The 15,069-nt window shown below is 35.9% G+C and overlaps 1 protein-coding gene across 1 annotated transcript in view; it reads left to right on the top strand.

Annotated features, from left to right (window-relative positions):
• Nucleotides 1–14,582, top strand: part of SHCBP1 (SHC binding and spindle associated 1) — a 37,519-nt gene extending 22,937 nt beyond the window's left edge. Inside the window, exons 11-13 of the mRNA XM_007454968.1 lie at nucleotides 11,233–11,319; nucleotides 11,687–11,828; nucleotides 13,590–14,582. Of these exons, the coding sequence (XP_007455030.1) occupies nucleotides 11,233–11,319; nucleotides 11,687–11,828; nucleotides 13,590–13,915 (555 nt within the window). The 3' untranslated portion in view covers nucleotides 13,916–14,582. The remainder of the gene's footprint in view (nucleotides 1–11,232; nucleotides 11,320–11,686; nucleotides 11,829–13,589) is intronic.
• The last annotated feature ends 487 nt before the right edge of the window (nucleotides 14,583–15,069 follow it).

The following is a 15,069-nucleotide window of genomic DNA, read 5'->3' as shown; positions in this document are numbered from 1 at the left end:
CGCTCTTCCCTCTGGCAACCACCTGTTTGTTCTCTGCATATATGACTTTGTTTCTGTTTTGTTTGTTTGTTTGTTTTGTTTTTTAGATTCCACATATAAGTGAAATCATACACTATTTGTCTTTCTCTGTCTAACTTATTTCACTTCGCATAATACTGTCTAGGTCCATCTTAGTCATTGTAAATGGCAAGATTTCATTCTTTTTTATGGCCAAGTAATATTCCATTTGTGTCTGTGCGTGTGTGTGTGTGTGACACTACATCTTCTTTATCCATTCATCTGTTGTTAGGCACTTAGGTTGCTTCCATATCTTGGCTATTGTAAATAATGCTGCAACGAACATACATTTTTTTGAGGTATGTATATTTTTTTGAATTAGTGTTTTCGTATTCTCATACAAATACCCAGGTGTGGAATTGCTGGATTGTATGGTAGTTCTGTTTTTAATTTATAGAGGACTCTCCTTACTGTTTTCCATAGTGGCTGCACCAACTTACATTCCTACCAACAGTGTACTACGATTTCCTTTTCTCCACATCCTTGCAACACTTACTGCTTGTTGTCTTTTTGATAATAGCCATTCTAACAGGTGTGAGGTGATATCTCATTGTGATTTTGATTTGCATTTCCCTGGTGATTAGTTATGCTGAGCACCTTTTCATGTGCATGTTGACCATCTCTGTGTCTTCTTTGGTAAAATGTCTTATTAGGATCCATTTTTTAATCCGGTTGTTTTGTTTTGTTTTTATGTTGAGCTGTATGAGTTCTTTGTATATTTTGGATATTAACCCCTTATTTGATACATTGTTAGCAAATATCTTCTCCCATTCTGTAGGCAGGCTTTTTGTTTTCTTCATAATTTTCTTTGCTATGCAAAAGCTTTTTAGTTTGATGTAGTCCCATTTCTTTATTTTTGCTTTTGTTTCCCTTGCCTTAGGAGACATATCTAAAAAATATTGCTCAGACCAATGTAAAAGAGGGCACTGGCATTGTTTTCTTCCAGAAGTAGTCTAGTTTGATTCTTTTGTGTGTAGCTGTCCAGTTTTCCCAACACCATCTGTTAAAGAGGCTATCTTTTCTCCATTGTATATTCTTGCCTCTTTTTATTGTAGATTAATTGTCCAGATGGTGGGGTTCATTTATGGTCTCTCTATTTGTACCATTGATCTATGTGTCTGTTGTGCCAGTACCATACTGTTTTGATTACTGTAGCTTTGTAGTATAGTTTGAGGTCAGGGAGCTTGTTTTGTTGTTCTTTCTCAAGATTGTTTTGGCTATTTGGGGTCCTTTGTTTTTCCATACAAATTTTAGAATTATTCTAGTTCTGTGGAAAACGCCATTGGTATTTTGATAGGAATTGCTTTGAATCTGTAGAGTGCCTTGAGTAGTATGATCATTTTAAAAGTATTCTTCAAATCCATGAGCACAGTATATCTTTTCATCTGTTTGTGTCATCTTCAATTTCTTTTATCAGTTTTTTAAGTTTTCTAAGTTTAGGTCTTTTTTTTTGGCTGCACCATGCATCATGCAGGATCTTAGTTCCCTGACCAGGGATTGAATCCATGCCCCCTGCAGTGGAAGCGTGGAGTCTTGACCACTGGACCACCAGGGAAGTCCCATAAATATAGGTCTTTTACCTCCTTTGTTAGATTTATTCCTAGGTATTCTTTTTGATGTGATTGTAAATGGGATAGTTTTCTTAATTTCTCTTTCTGATAGTTGTTAATGTATGGAAATGTAACAGATTTCTGTATGTTAATTTTGTATCCTGCAATTTTACCAAATTCATTGATGAGTTCTAGTAGTTTTTCAGTGGCATCTTTAGGATTTTCTATGGATAGTATCATGTCATCTGAAAACAGTGATGGTTTTACTTCTTCTTTTCCAATTTGGATTTCTTTTATTTCTTGTCTGATTGCTGGGGCTAAGACTTTCAATACTACGATGAATAAAAATGGCAAGAGTGGGCATCCTAGTCATGTTTTCCTGATCTTAGAGAAAATGCTTTCAGCTTTTCACCACTGAGTATTGTGTTAGCTGTGGGCTTGCCATATATGTCATTCATTATATTAAGGTATATTCCACCAATGGACATTTTGTTGAGAGTTTTTATCATAAATGGATATTGAATTTTGTCCAAAGTTTTCTCTGCATCAACTGAGATGATCAAATGATTTTTTATTCTTTCATTTGTTAATGTGTTGTATCACGTTGATTAATTTGTGGATATTGAGCCATCCTTGTATCCCTGAGATTAATCCCACTTAATCATGGTGTATGACCCTTTTAATGTATCATTGGATTCTGTTTGCTAATATTTTGTTGAGGATTTTTGCATCTATGACTGTCAAGAATATTGGCCTGTATTTTTTTTGTTTTGTTTTTTTATGGTATCTTTTTCTGATTCTGATATCAAGGTGATGCTGGCCTCATAGAATGAGTTTCTGAGTGTGCCTCTTCAATTTTTTGGGATAGTTTAGGAAGGATAGGTGTTAACTCTTCTTTAAATGTTTGGTAGAATTCACCTGTGAAGCTGTCTGGTCCTGGACTTTTGTTTGTTGGGAGCTCTTTTATTACTGATTTAATTTCATTACTGGTAATTGATCTATTCATATTTTCTATTTATTCCTGTTTTGGTCTTGGGAGACTGTACATTTCTAGGGATTTATCCATTTCTTCTAGGTTGTCTATCTTATTGCCATATAATTGTTCCTTGTAGTCTTATGTAGTCCTCTGTATTTCTGTGGTGTCAGTTGTAACTTGTCCTCTTTCATTTCTGATTTTATTTGGGCTTTCTTTTTTCTTTGTGAGTCTGGCTAAAGGTTCATCAATTTTGTTTATCTTTTCAACGAACTAGCTCTTAATTACATTGATCTTTTCTATTGCATTTTAGTCTCTATTTCATTTATTTGTGCTCTGATCTTTATTATTTATTTCTTGTCCTAACTTTGAATTTTCTTTTTTTTTCTAGTTCCTTTAGGTTTAAGGTTATTGTTTATTTCAGATTTTTTCTTGTTTTCTGAGGTAGGTTTGTATCACTATAAACTTCCCTCTTGGAATTGTTTTTGCTGCATCCCATAGATTTTGGATCATTGTGTTTCTATTTTCATCTGTCTCCAGGTATTTTTTTATTTCTTTGATTTCATTGTTTGTTTAGTAGCATATTGTTTAGCCTCTACATGTTGTGTTTTTTGCATTTTTTTTCTTGTAGTTGATTTCTAGTCTCATACCATTGTGGTCAGAGAAGATGCTTGATAGGATTTCAGTCTTCTAAATTTTTGAGATTTGTTTTGTGGCCTGTAGAATTGTCCATGCACAGTTGAAAAGAATGTGTTTTCTGCTGCTTTTGGATGGAATGTTCTCTATGTATCTATTAAGTCCATCTGACCAGTGTTTCCTTATTGATTTTCTGTCTGGATGATGTATCCATTGATGGGGTGTTAAGTACTCTACTATTATTGTGTTACTGTCAATTTCTTACTTTAAATTCTCCAAATGTGTCAGTGCATACATATTTACAATTGAAATATCTCCTTGTTGGATCTATCCCTTTATCTTCATATAATATCCTTTGTTGTCTCTTGTTACAGTTTTTGTTTTAAAGTCTATTTTGTCTGATATAAGTATTGCTATCCCAGCTTTCTTTTCATTTACATTTGCATGGAGTACTTTTTTCATTCCCTTACTTTCAGTCTGTGTGTCTTTAGATCTGAAGTGAGTTTCTTATAGGCAGTATATGTACAGGTCTTGTTTTTGTATCCATTCAACCACTCTATGTCTTTTAATTGGAATGTTTAGTCCATTTACATTTAAAGTAGTTATTGATAGATATGTACTTATTGTCATTTTGTTAGTTGTTTGGGGGTTGTTTTTCCAGTTCTTTATTGTTCCTTTCTTTTCTTTTGTTCTCTTCCCTTGTGATTTGATGACTATCTTTAGTGTTATGTTTGGATTCCTTTCTCTTTTTTGTGTATCTATTATAGATTTTTGATTTGTGGTTATCATGAGATTTACATATAGCAATCTTTATGTATATGTGATTATTTTAAGTTTCTGGTCTCCGAATTTCAAACACACTTTAACAACCCTGCAGTTTTACTCCCCTCCCCCTACAGTTACTGTTTTTTGACATCATATTTTACATCTTTTTGTTTTGTATATCCCTTAACTACTTATTGCAGATATAGATGATTTTACTACTTTTTTCTTTTAATCTTCCTACTAGCTTTGTACATGGTTGATTTACTACCTTTGCTGTATAATTGTCTTTATCAATGAGCTTTTTCTTTTCATAATTTTCATGTTTCTAGTTGTGGCCTTTTCTTTTTTGCTTAGAGAATTCCCTTTGACATTTCTTGCAAAACTGGCTTGGTGGTGCTGAATGCTTTTAGCTTTTGCTGTCTATAAAACATTTGATCTCTCCATCAAATCTGAATGAAAGCCTTGCCAGATAAAGTATTGCTTTTTTTTCCCCCCAACATATTGTATAATTCATTTTATGTGAAATGTCCAGGACAGCCACATCTATATGGATAGAAAGTAGAGTAGTGATTGCCTAGGGCTGGGAGTAAGGTGGGGAAGAGGGGATTGGGGTAATAACTGAAGGATACAGGGTCTCTTTCTAAGGTGATGAAAATGTTTTAACATTGACTGTGGTAATGGTTACACAACTCTGAATATACTAAAAACCATTGAATGGTACATTAAACTTAAGTGGGTGAATTGCATGGTATGTGAATTGTATCTCAGTAAGAAGGGAATGATGTAGCCAGGATGGTGGGAAGCATCCTATGGGCTCCAGCTTTCTCCTTGACCCTCTCTATCCTCACTGTCCCTACAGGGTGTCTTCCTTCCCACCACGTTCCAGTCCAGGAGTGTCTTGATCTGTCCCTGGCCATCCTTGTTGCCTTTCTCTTCTTTTGGGTGGACCATGAAGTATGCTGGCCTTTCATTAGCTGGTGTCTGATATCAGGATTTCTTCTTTTTTGATTATTGAAGTATAGTTGATATATGATATCTTGTTAGTTTCAGCTATACAGCAAAATGATTCATTTTTATATCTGTATATTTATTCAGATTATTTTGCACAGGTGGAGTATTCTTGATGTTAGGTTTTTCCCTTTTATCACTTTAAATATATTGTACCCTTTGACTTTCAGAGTTTCTGCTGAAAAGTCAGCTGATAGCCTTATGGGAGTTCCTTTGTACATAAGTTGATGCTTTTCCCTTGCTGTTTTTAATATTCTCTTTATATTTAATTTTTGCCATTTTAATTATAATGTGTCTTGATATGGTCCCTCTTTGGTTTGATCCTATTTGGGACTCTCTCTGCTTCCTGGACCTGGATTTCTGTTTCCTAGGTTAGGGAAATTTTCAGCTTTTATGTCTTCAAGTATGTTCTCTATGCCTTTCTCTCTGTATTCTCCTTCTGGGATTCTTATAATGTGAATGTTGTCCCACAGGCCACTTAAACTGTCCTCATTTCTTTTTATTCTTTTTCTGTGTTCAGCTTCAGTGTTTTCTACCTCTCTGTCTTTCAGCTAGCTGATTTGTTCTTCTGTATCATTTAATCTACTATTGATTTCTTCTAGTGTATTTTTCATTTCAGTTATTGTATTTCATCTCTGTTTGGTTTTTCTTTATATTTTCTAAGTCTTTGTTAAACTTCTCTATATGCTCATCCAGGTTTCTCCAGAGTTCTTTGATCATCTTTTGAGCATTACCTTGAACTCTTTATCAGGTGGATTGTCTATTGCCACTTCACTTAGTTCTTGTGGGGTTTTTATCTTGTTCCTTCTATTGGAACATGATCCTCTGTCACCTCATTTTGCCTAATTCCTGTTTGTGGGTTGCCTACCCTGGGGGTGTAGGTCTTGACTGTACTGGGTCTCTGTCCCTCCTATATCTGTCTCATTGCAGTTCCTTCTTTATAACTTTAATTGTGGGAAATATTTTCTGCTAGTCATCAGGTTGTTCTCATTGATAGTCACTCTGGTAAATAGTTTAATTTTGGTATGCCTGTTGGAGGAGGTTCTCACGGTCTTCCTACTTTGCCATAACTGTAGGTTTTTTGTAAATATTCTTTATCAAACTAAGGAAGTTCTCCTTTATTTCTGTTTTCTGAGAATTTTTATAATAAATTTGTTTTGGCTTTTGTCAGATGCTTTTTTCCTGCATCAATTTTTGGTGGATTACAAGTGATTGATTTTCAAATTTTGCAACATCCTTGCATCCCTGGAATAAGCCTCACTTGGTCATAGTATATAATTCTTTATATATTGCTGAATTGTATTTGCTAATATTTTCTTAGGAATTTATATGTCTATATTCATGAGAGATATTGGTCTGAAGTTTTCCTTATTTGTACTATCTTTGTCTGGTTTTGTTATCAGAGTAATGCTAGTCTAGCTTCATGAAATGAATTTGGAAGTATTCCCTCTTCTGTTTTCTGGAAGTGATTGTATAGAATTGGTGTTAATTCTTCTTTAAGTGTTTGGTAGATTTCTCCAGTGAAATCATCTGGGCCTGGAGATTTCTTTTTTGGGAGTTTAAAAATTATGGATTAAATTTCCTTAATAATTATAGGGCTATTCAATGACATTTCATGTTGGGTGAATTAATGGATGTACTCATAGGGTATAGAGCCCTTGTGACCAGGACCCAGTTGGTGGTGAAGGGCTTTCCTATTTGACAGTGATGGCAGCAGGCTCCTGGCACACCTGCTACATGCACCATGTTGCATGCAGGGGTGTTGCTTGCACACCCCACCCCCCCCATCCTCTTAGGCCTCACACCAGCCTGGGGATTCAGGTGGACCATTTCTTCTTCTAAGTTGTCAAATGTATAGAGTTGTTTGTGGTGTTCCCTGATTCTTTAGATGTTTGCAGGGCCTGTGGTGATATCCCCTGTTTCATTCTTGATATTAGTAGTTTGTGTAGTTTCTCTCTCTCTTTTTTTCCTTTTTTCTTTGTGAATCTTGCTGGAGGTTTGTCAGTTTCATTGACGTGTTTTCAAAGTGCCAGCTCTGTTTCATTGATTTTCACTATTCTGTTTTCAATTTTATTTATTTTTGCTCTTGTCTTTATTTCCTTCCTTCTGTTCACACTGGGTTTATTTTGCTCTTTCTCTAGGTTCTTTAGGTGAGAGCTTAGATTGTTGATTTGAGACTTTTCTCTTTTCGGATGTATGCTTTTAATGCTATAAATTTCCCTCTTGGCACACTGATTTAGCAAATTTTGATAGGTTGTATTTTCATTTTTGACCCATGCAGTATTTAGAAGTGTGCTATTTTGCTTCCAAGTATTTGGAGTTTTACTGTTATCTTTTGTTGTTGATTTCTAGTTTGATTCCATTGTGTTCAAAAAAACACACTGTTTGACTTCAATTTTTAAAATTTTGTTGAGGTTTGTTTTGATGGCACAGGATATGGTCTGTCTTGATATATGTTCCATAGGCCCTTGAAAGGAAATGTGTATTTTGCTGTTATTGAGTATAAATGTCAACTAGATCGGGTTGGTTGATAATGTTTTTGAGTTCTTCTATATTCTTTCTGATTTTCTGTCTAGTTGTTTCAATTTTTGAGAGATGGATTGTTAAAGTCTCTCACTATAATTTAGGATTTGTCTTTCTCCTTTCAGTCCTATTAGTTTTTGCTACACATATTTTGTAGTTCTGTTATTTGGTGCATACCCATTTGGTATTGCTTTTTTTATTTTGGTGGGCCAACCTATTTATCATTATATAATGTTACTGTCTATCCTTGGTAATTTTTTTTGCTTTGAATTCTACTTTATCTGTTATTAATAGAGCCACACCTGCTTTCCTTTGATTAAAGTTTGCATAGTATTTTTTTTTTCAAGATTTTTTTGATGTGGATCATTTTTTAAGTCCTTATCGAATTTGTTGCAATATTGCTTCTATTTTATGTTTTGGTTTTTTGGCTGCGAGGCATGTGGGATCTTAGCTCCCTGACCAGGGATCAAACCCACACCCCTTGCATTGGAAGGTGAAGTCTTACCCACTGGACCAGCAGGAAAGTCCCTGCATGGTATATCTTTTTCCATACTTTTATTTTCATCCTGTCTTTATTGTTCTGATGAAGTGAATTGTAGACAGCACATAGTTGGATCTTGTTTTTTAATCCACTTTGCCAGTCTTTGTCATTTAATTGGTGTATTTAGACCACTTACATTTAGTGTAATTATTGTTGTTAAGTCTTTATTCTGCCATTTTATTTTTTGTTTTCTATTCTGTTTTTCATTTAAATTTTTTTTGCCATCCTGTGGGTTACCTGAACATTTTTTACAATTCCATTTGTTTTTGAGTATATCTCTTTGTATAGTTTTTTAAGTGGTTGCTCTAGGTATTGCATTATATGTATAACTTACCACAGTTTACTGATGTTATCTCACCAGTTTGAGTGAAGTTTAGAAACTTTACCTCTGCTAATATCTCTTTACCATCCCCTGTCTGTAGTACAATTATCTTCAATATTTCCTTTTCAAACTTCTAGATACATTAGACCACATTAGACAGTGTTATGTTTAATTATGATGTATCTTGGAATGGATTTCTTTGAGCTTATCCCATTTGGGGTTTTCTCAGCTTCTTGAGTCTGTAGGCTTAATGTCTCTTGCCAAATTTGGGAATTGTTAGCTATTTCTTCTTTGAATTTTCTTTTAGCTTCACACATCCTCTCTTCTTCTAGGACTCTGATGACACAAATTTTGGATCTTTTGTTATTGTCCCATAGGTCCCTGAGGTTTGGTTCACTTTTCTTTTTCAGACTGTTTTCTCTCTGTTGTTCAGACTGGATAATTCCTATTGTTCTGTCTTCTGTTCCACTGATTCTTTCCTCTGTTCTTACCTTTCTGCTGTTGTGCCCATCTACTGAGCTTTTTATTTCAGTTATGGTATTTCTCAGTTCTGAAATTTCATTTGGTTCTTTTATCTTCTGTTTCTTTGATGAGACTTTCTATTTTCTTGTTCAGCCTGCTATTGATATTTTTCATTTAAGTATATTCATAATCGTTCATTAAAGCAATTGGCTGCCTTAAAATCCTTGTTAGCTAATTCCATCATCTCTGACATCTTGGTTTTGGTTTTTACTGATTATCTTATTAAGTTTGACATCTTCTTGGCACTTGGTATGAGAAGTGATTTTCCACTGAAACCTGGACGTTTTATATTATACTATGAGAATCTGCATCTTCTGTTTTAGCTGGGTTTCTTTTACTCTTGTTACTGCCAGGTGGAGGTAGAAGTCCAAGTTCCCCATTTGGCCTCCATTGACATCCAAGTTGAGTGGGGAAGCTCCTTCTTACTGCTGGGTGGGGGTAAGAATTCCAGCTTCTTACATGACTCCACTGTTGCTCTGGCACATGGCAGTGGTCTTGTTACTACCGGCAATGGTGAAAGTCTTACACCCTCCACTGGGTGTAAGACTCCACTACTCCACATATGTAGTCTCTACAAGTGGGAGGGCCTTGTTACTAGCTGGTGGGGATGAAAATCCTTGGCCTTAACTGAAAACCCCAGTGTGGGTGTGGGGGTGCCTAGTCATAGCCTCAAGAGGGTGGAAGTCTAGGCTCCCCTTGGCACTTGCCAGCATGGGTGGGGGTTGGCCAGTTTTTTTCCTGTGGTGTTTGGATAGAATAGAGTTGTTACTGTTTCAAAGTTTTCTAGGCTTGCCTGGTCCTTTGGCTAAAGAGAGCAGGCTTTTAGGGAGGCATTTCTGATCTGTTTGGCACTTATGGATTGCCAGCTTCTTTAGCTTCATGTCTGGGAATATAAGGCAAAAAGAATACCCAGGAAATGCACCAATGTGTTGGTGTCATTCCTCAGGTGTTGAGGTGTCTAGCTGGTCTGCCTTTTCAATCATCTTATGTTTGTTTTATATATGATGTCCATGGTTTTTATTTGTACCATTATCTTAGAAGTGGCAGCCTCTTCAGTTTCTTTTTAGTTACTGAATATCTGTTCAGCTTCATAGCATACTTTGAACATGATTGTCCCATTTACTAAGTGGCTGTGGCTTAAGTTATTCTTCTCTTTAAGTTTTACATGATTCCTGATAATTTGATATTTAATTTTAACTATTTCGTTTTGTATGTATTTTTAATGTTATTGCCCCTAAATCTTTTTTTGTATATAGCTATAAACTGAAAATCTTAGCCGAAGGCCCATTTCCCAGATCTTTTGACCGCTCTACAGAGAGTTAGGTTTGTGTGTAGTGACCATCCCACTACATATATAAACATATGTTATATAAACATATAAACATATATGTAGTATATGTAGTAATACCTACAAGGGAAAGTAATAATAAATGTTTTCTCATGGCACACTCCTATTCCTAGGAAAACAGCTTAACATACATGCAATAGATGTGTCTTAAATGGTTAATAGCAACTCTTCTTCATCTAGGATATTGTGTAGGAAATTATTCCAAAAATGAATTTTTAAATAATCATAGAGGTTTGAGCCAAACCATTTTTACTTACTAAAGTGCCTAGCATAGCATCAGGAAATCATTCCTATTATTGTTAATTTTTTTGTTGGTACCATGTGGTACCAAGGGACAATGTGAGAGCATTGGGCAATGCATGGATTGTTCTGGTTACTCTGTAGGTATAAACAGGACACTTGAATTGGTTACTAATTTAACATGTGTGTAGTAGTGGGGACCATTAATTATTTTAATTCATGGAAGTGATTTTCAAGTTAGGTTGGGATATTTTTAAACTGGTGTGCTTTTAAAAATATAGGGCCTTATTTCTATCTACAGCTTTACACTATTTTACTAGATTTGAACACTGTTCTCCAACTAACTGAGTATTTCTGAGAGAATGTGGTCATTTTTAATGAGTGTATCTTTCAACATAATTGTTAACTGACTTTTTTTGTGGCAGAATCAGAAAACTGATTTGTCCCAGATGAGAGTGAAATAGTAATCAAGTGTTGAGACTCTTAGCCATTGCTTTGTGTGTGTGTGTGTGTGTGTGTGTGTGTGTGTGTGTGTGTGGTGGGGGGGCGGGGGTATTTGAAAGTAATAAATGATAGACAACTTGCTGGAAATGAAGCAAATGGAAATGTTGATTAGAAATACCTAATAAAACTTTCTATAAAATACTTTGTATATGCACTGCATTAAAGTCTAAGAAGTGACAAACCTTCTTTTATAGTCTTGCCTATTTTAAACTGATTGTCATTACCTTAAAATGTAACTTGTAGGGTGCAGGTATAGAAATATATCCCGGGAGTAAGTGCACCCTGAGTGACAATGGGATCCATCACTGCAAGGAAGGGATCCTCATTAAGGTGAGCACCTGCTGAGACACCCTCTTTCCAAAGGTCAGAATGGTTTTACCTAAGAAATAATTATGTTTTATTAAATTCCCATGTTGTTCCTGTTGTTTTCTGGTTTTGAAAAGCATAAATAGTATGTAAATTTTAATAATATCAATAGTTGGTGGTTGAAAGTCTCTTGTGAGAATACTTTGTTATCTATAGATCTGCAGAAATGACAAAGGAATGCTGTGTCACTCAGAGCTCAGATTGTGCTACCACGTATTAATAAGCATAGCTTTCTATTTTATTTTTAGAATAGCCTGAAAAAAGTGAGATTTTTAAAGCAGGCAGTGTTGAATGTGACAGTTCCTTAAAATATTTGTTTTCAATGTCACAGGACTTCTTAGATGAACATTATGACATTCCCAAAATAACCATGGTGAATAATGTCATACATAATAATGAAGGTTATGGTGTTGTCTTGGTGAAACCTACAATTTTCTCTGACCTGCAAGAAAATGCCCAAGATGAAACTGAAGGTATGGTATATTTAGTAATTTTCAAAATAAAAACCAGACCTAGGGCTTCCCTGGTGGCGCAGTGCTTGAGAGTCCGCCTGCCGTTGCAGGGGACGCGGGTTCGTGCCCCGTTTCGGGAGGATCCCACGTGCCGCGGAGCGGCTGGGCCCGTGAGCCATGGCCGCTGGGCCTGCGCGTCCGGAGCCTGTGCTCCGCAAATGGGAGAGGCCACAACAGTGAGAGGCCCGCATAACGCAAGAAAAAAAAAAAAAAAAAAACCAGACCTAATTTATTGTATTTCAGCATTTAACTCTGATTAAAGATCTTAATCATCTCCTCTTTAAAAAAGATAACTAGCATATGCTTAGGCATGGAGATAGAGAAACTTGATAAAGCTATAACATTATGGAATCTTGGAGTGAAAGAAACTTTCAAGGTCAACTAGTCAGCTGGTCAAAGCCTTTGATGTGTGGTTTCTGTGGTCCTGCAGTTCCCTTCTTACCAAGCTTGGCTTTCTGTAAATTTATAGAATAAGGATGGGCATATGATAGCAATGGTGGCTCCTGCTGGCATTTGTTAAGGATGGAGGCAGAAAAATGAATGTGCCAGGTTGAAGGCTGCATTTTACTGGAGGGGATCATGGAGTTCACCTCTAGTTTTTATTTGTAAAAGTAAATACCTCCCTGTCAGCTGTCTTTTTTGGCAGCAAAGCTGATCTAACACAGTGGGAAGTTTATGAATTACTATGAAATCTCAGTCATGGAGAAGGATTGTGCATTGGCATAGGTGAGGAAAGTTTAAAGGAGGATGAGTAGTCCTTGTCATCCTTCAGGATCCACTCCAGCTATCTGGTAGTTCTTTTTCTCCTCACAGTTCTGTAGGTCAGAAGTTATGGTGAGCTTGGCTGGGTTATCTGCTTAGGGTCTCACAGGGTGAAAGAGGTATCAGCTGGGCGGGGCCCCTATCTGAAAGCTCTGGGGCGAGAATCTGCTTCCAAATTCCTTTATGTTGTCGGCAGAATCAATTTCCTTGAGGTCATAAGACAGAGGTCTCTACTTTTTTTGCTGGCTGTTGGCTGAGGATTGCTCTCAGCTCGTAGGGACCACTCTTGGGTCCTTGCCCCATAACCCCCTCCATTTCAGTAACAGAAGACCTCCCTCAAAGCAGATCTCTCATGCTTCAAATCTTTTTCATGCTCTGAATCTCTTTATGCTTTTCTTTTCTTCAGCCAGCCAGGGAAAACATTGCTATTAAAGGGTTCATATGATTAGGTTACGTATACCTGAGTTATCAACTGATTAGTAACCTTAATTACATCTGCAAGGTCCTTTTGCCATTTAACAGTTATGAAAGTAACACCAAGTGGCAGATGGCCCTGCATCACGGGGCCATCTAGAATTCTGCCATCACAGGCAGTCACTTATAAAGCTGCTAGATTGGGAGTTCCTTTAGGGAAAATAGCAGTTTTATTTATCTTTGCATCTGGCTTCTAATACAGGGCTTAGTAAATATCCAGGAGGGTTCTGTTGAGTAGATGAGATCTAGGATAAAAAGAGAAAATTCAAAATTGGTAATCTTGTAGTAGGGTCAGGAGACCTTGAAGACTAAGACACCTGCTTGTTGAGATACTTATGGCAGAGAGTTTGTGAAGTCCAGTCAGATGACAGCTGGAATCCTTAACAGAAAAAACTTGAAAGCTCTGATAGACTGTAGAAATACATGTTTTAGTTGGTTTAGTTTGTATATTTAACTCTGTTTGTTATAATTTGTTTGTTTCTACAGAAAACAAAGCATTTAAAGTTCAGACAAGTGGAGAGGCAGATGTAGCTGAAAGAGTGGATTTAGAAGAGCTGATTGAATGTGCAACTGGTAAAATGGAGCTTTACACGAGAGCTGACCTTTCTGAGCAAGTCGAAGGCAATTGTGAAATTGTAAATGAACTAGTTGCTGCCTCCACACAAAAAGGCCAGTTGAAGAAGAAAAGGTTGAGTGAACTGGGGATCACACAAGCTGATGACAACTTAATGTCACAGGAGATGTTTGTTTTAATTGTGGGGAACCAGTTCAAGTGGAATGGGAAAGGGAGTTTTGGCACATTTCTCTTCTGACCACTGTGATGTAAATAGATAGCAAAATATTGGATTTTGCACATGCTGCACCCAAGAATCACTGCTGCTATCATACTTTGCTTCATGTCTATATTTTGTATCTGATATATTCGATTGGGTTTGAGTGAAACAGATTTATTTCTGTCTGCAGGTGTTGCACATAAAACACTCTTTATAAAGAAGGTCATAAAAACATAAAATAGAAAATATTTGGAGATTTCTTATCTAGAAAGTCTTGCTTTTTCAAACACATAGTTCTCGTATTAAGCCTATTAATAACTTTCTAGTATAAATACACTTTAGCACTTCAAAGAGGAGGAACAAAGGCAGGGAATGCAAGATGAGCGCACAAAAACGCAATAGGCATCAATGTGCAGTATTCTTATAGTTGTCTTTTTAATCCCAATTATAGTGAGTCTGATATCCATGCTTTATTTGCATAATACTTGTCTTAAAAGCTTTTATGATTGGGAGGTTATCTCCCTTATCAGGCTTATTATTGAGAATCTGAGTGGGAATGCCTTTTTATGTTGAACTATGTAATCATCAAAACAGTAATAGCATAGTAGGTTTGAAACAGAAATGAAACGTGTTATTCAGAGCCAATGCATACATAGAGGATTTTCACTACTGCTGAATATGAGTGATTAAAAAGAAGGTGCTTTTCTTTCACCAGCAGTATTCTGATCAAATTTCTTACATAGTCAAAATGATTACCTATACAACCTGTATCAGCTCCGTGTTCTTGATATCATATTGTAAAATACAGCTTTTAAAAGTATTTATGTTTTTAAAAAGTATATGTGACATTAAAATTCCTACTGATTAAAATTATAATGATGAAATAATAAATTGAATCTTGGTATATTTTTCCAACTGCATTATGGGCCATAGTGCCTGTGTAGCATGTGTGATCCTTTGAAATACATACAATATTTTGATATCTTTTTAGTGTTTCAGAGTATTAAAATTTTTCCTCAGTCAAGTCATTTCTTAAATTTGAATAAATTATAATTTTATTTTTCAGATGCTACTAAATGTGGAAGGATTTATGTTAGATTTTTTTGTTTGACCATTGAAAGGCATTTTTCTTTTACTCTTGAAATCCTGTTGCAAAAGTAATGCTAATTAATTCTGCATCAACTTGAGCCAAA

The sequence above is a fragment of the Lipotes vexillifer genome, unplaced genomic scaffold (assembly GCF_000442215.2).
Source record: "Lipotes vexillifer unplaced genomic scaffold, Lipotes_vexillifer_v1.1 scaffold1522, whole genome shotgun sequence".
In the NCBI taxonomy this organism is placed as follows: domain Eukaryota; kingdom Metazoa; phylum Chordata; class Mammalia; order Artiodactyla; family Lipotidae; genus Lipotes; species Lipotes vexillifer.
This window is presented reverse-complemented; position numbering and strand designations above follow the sequence as displayed.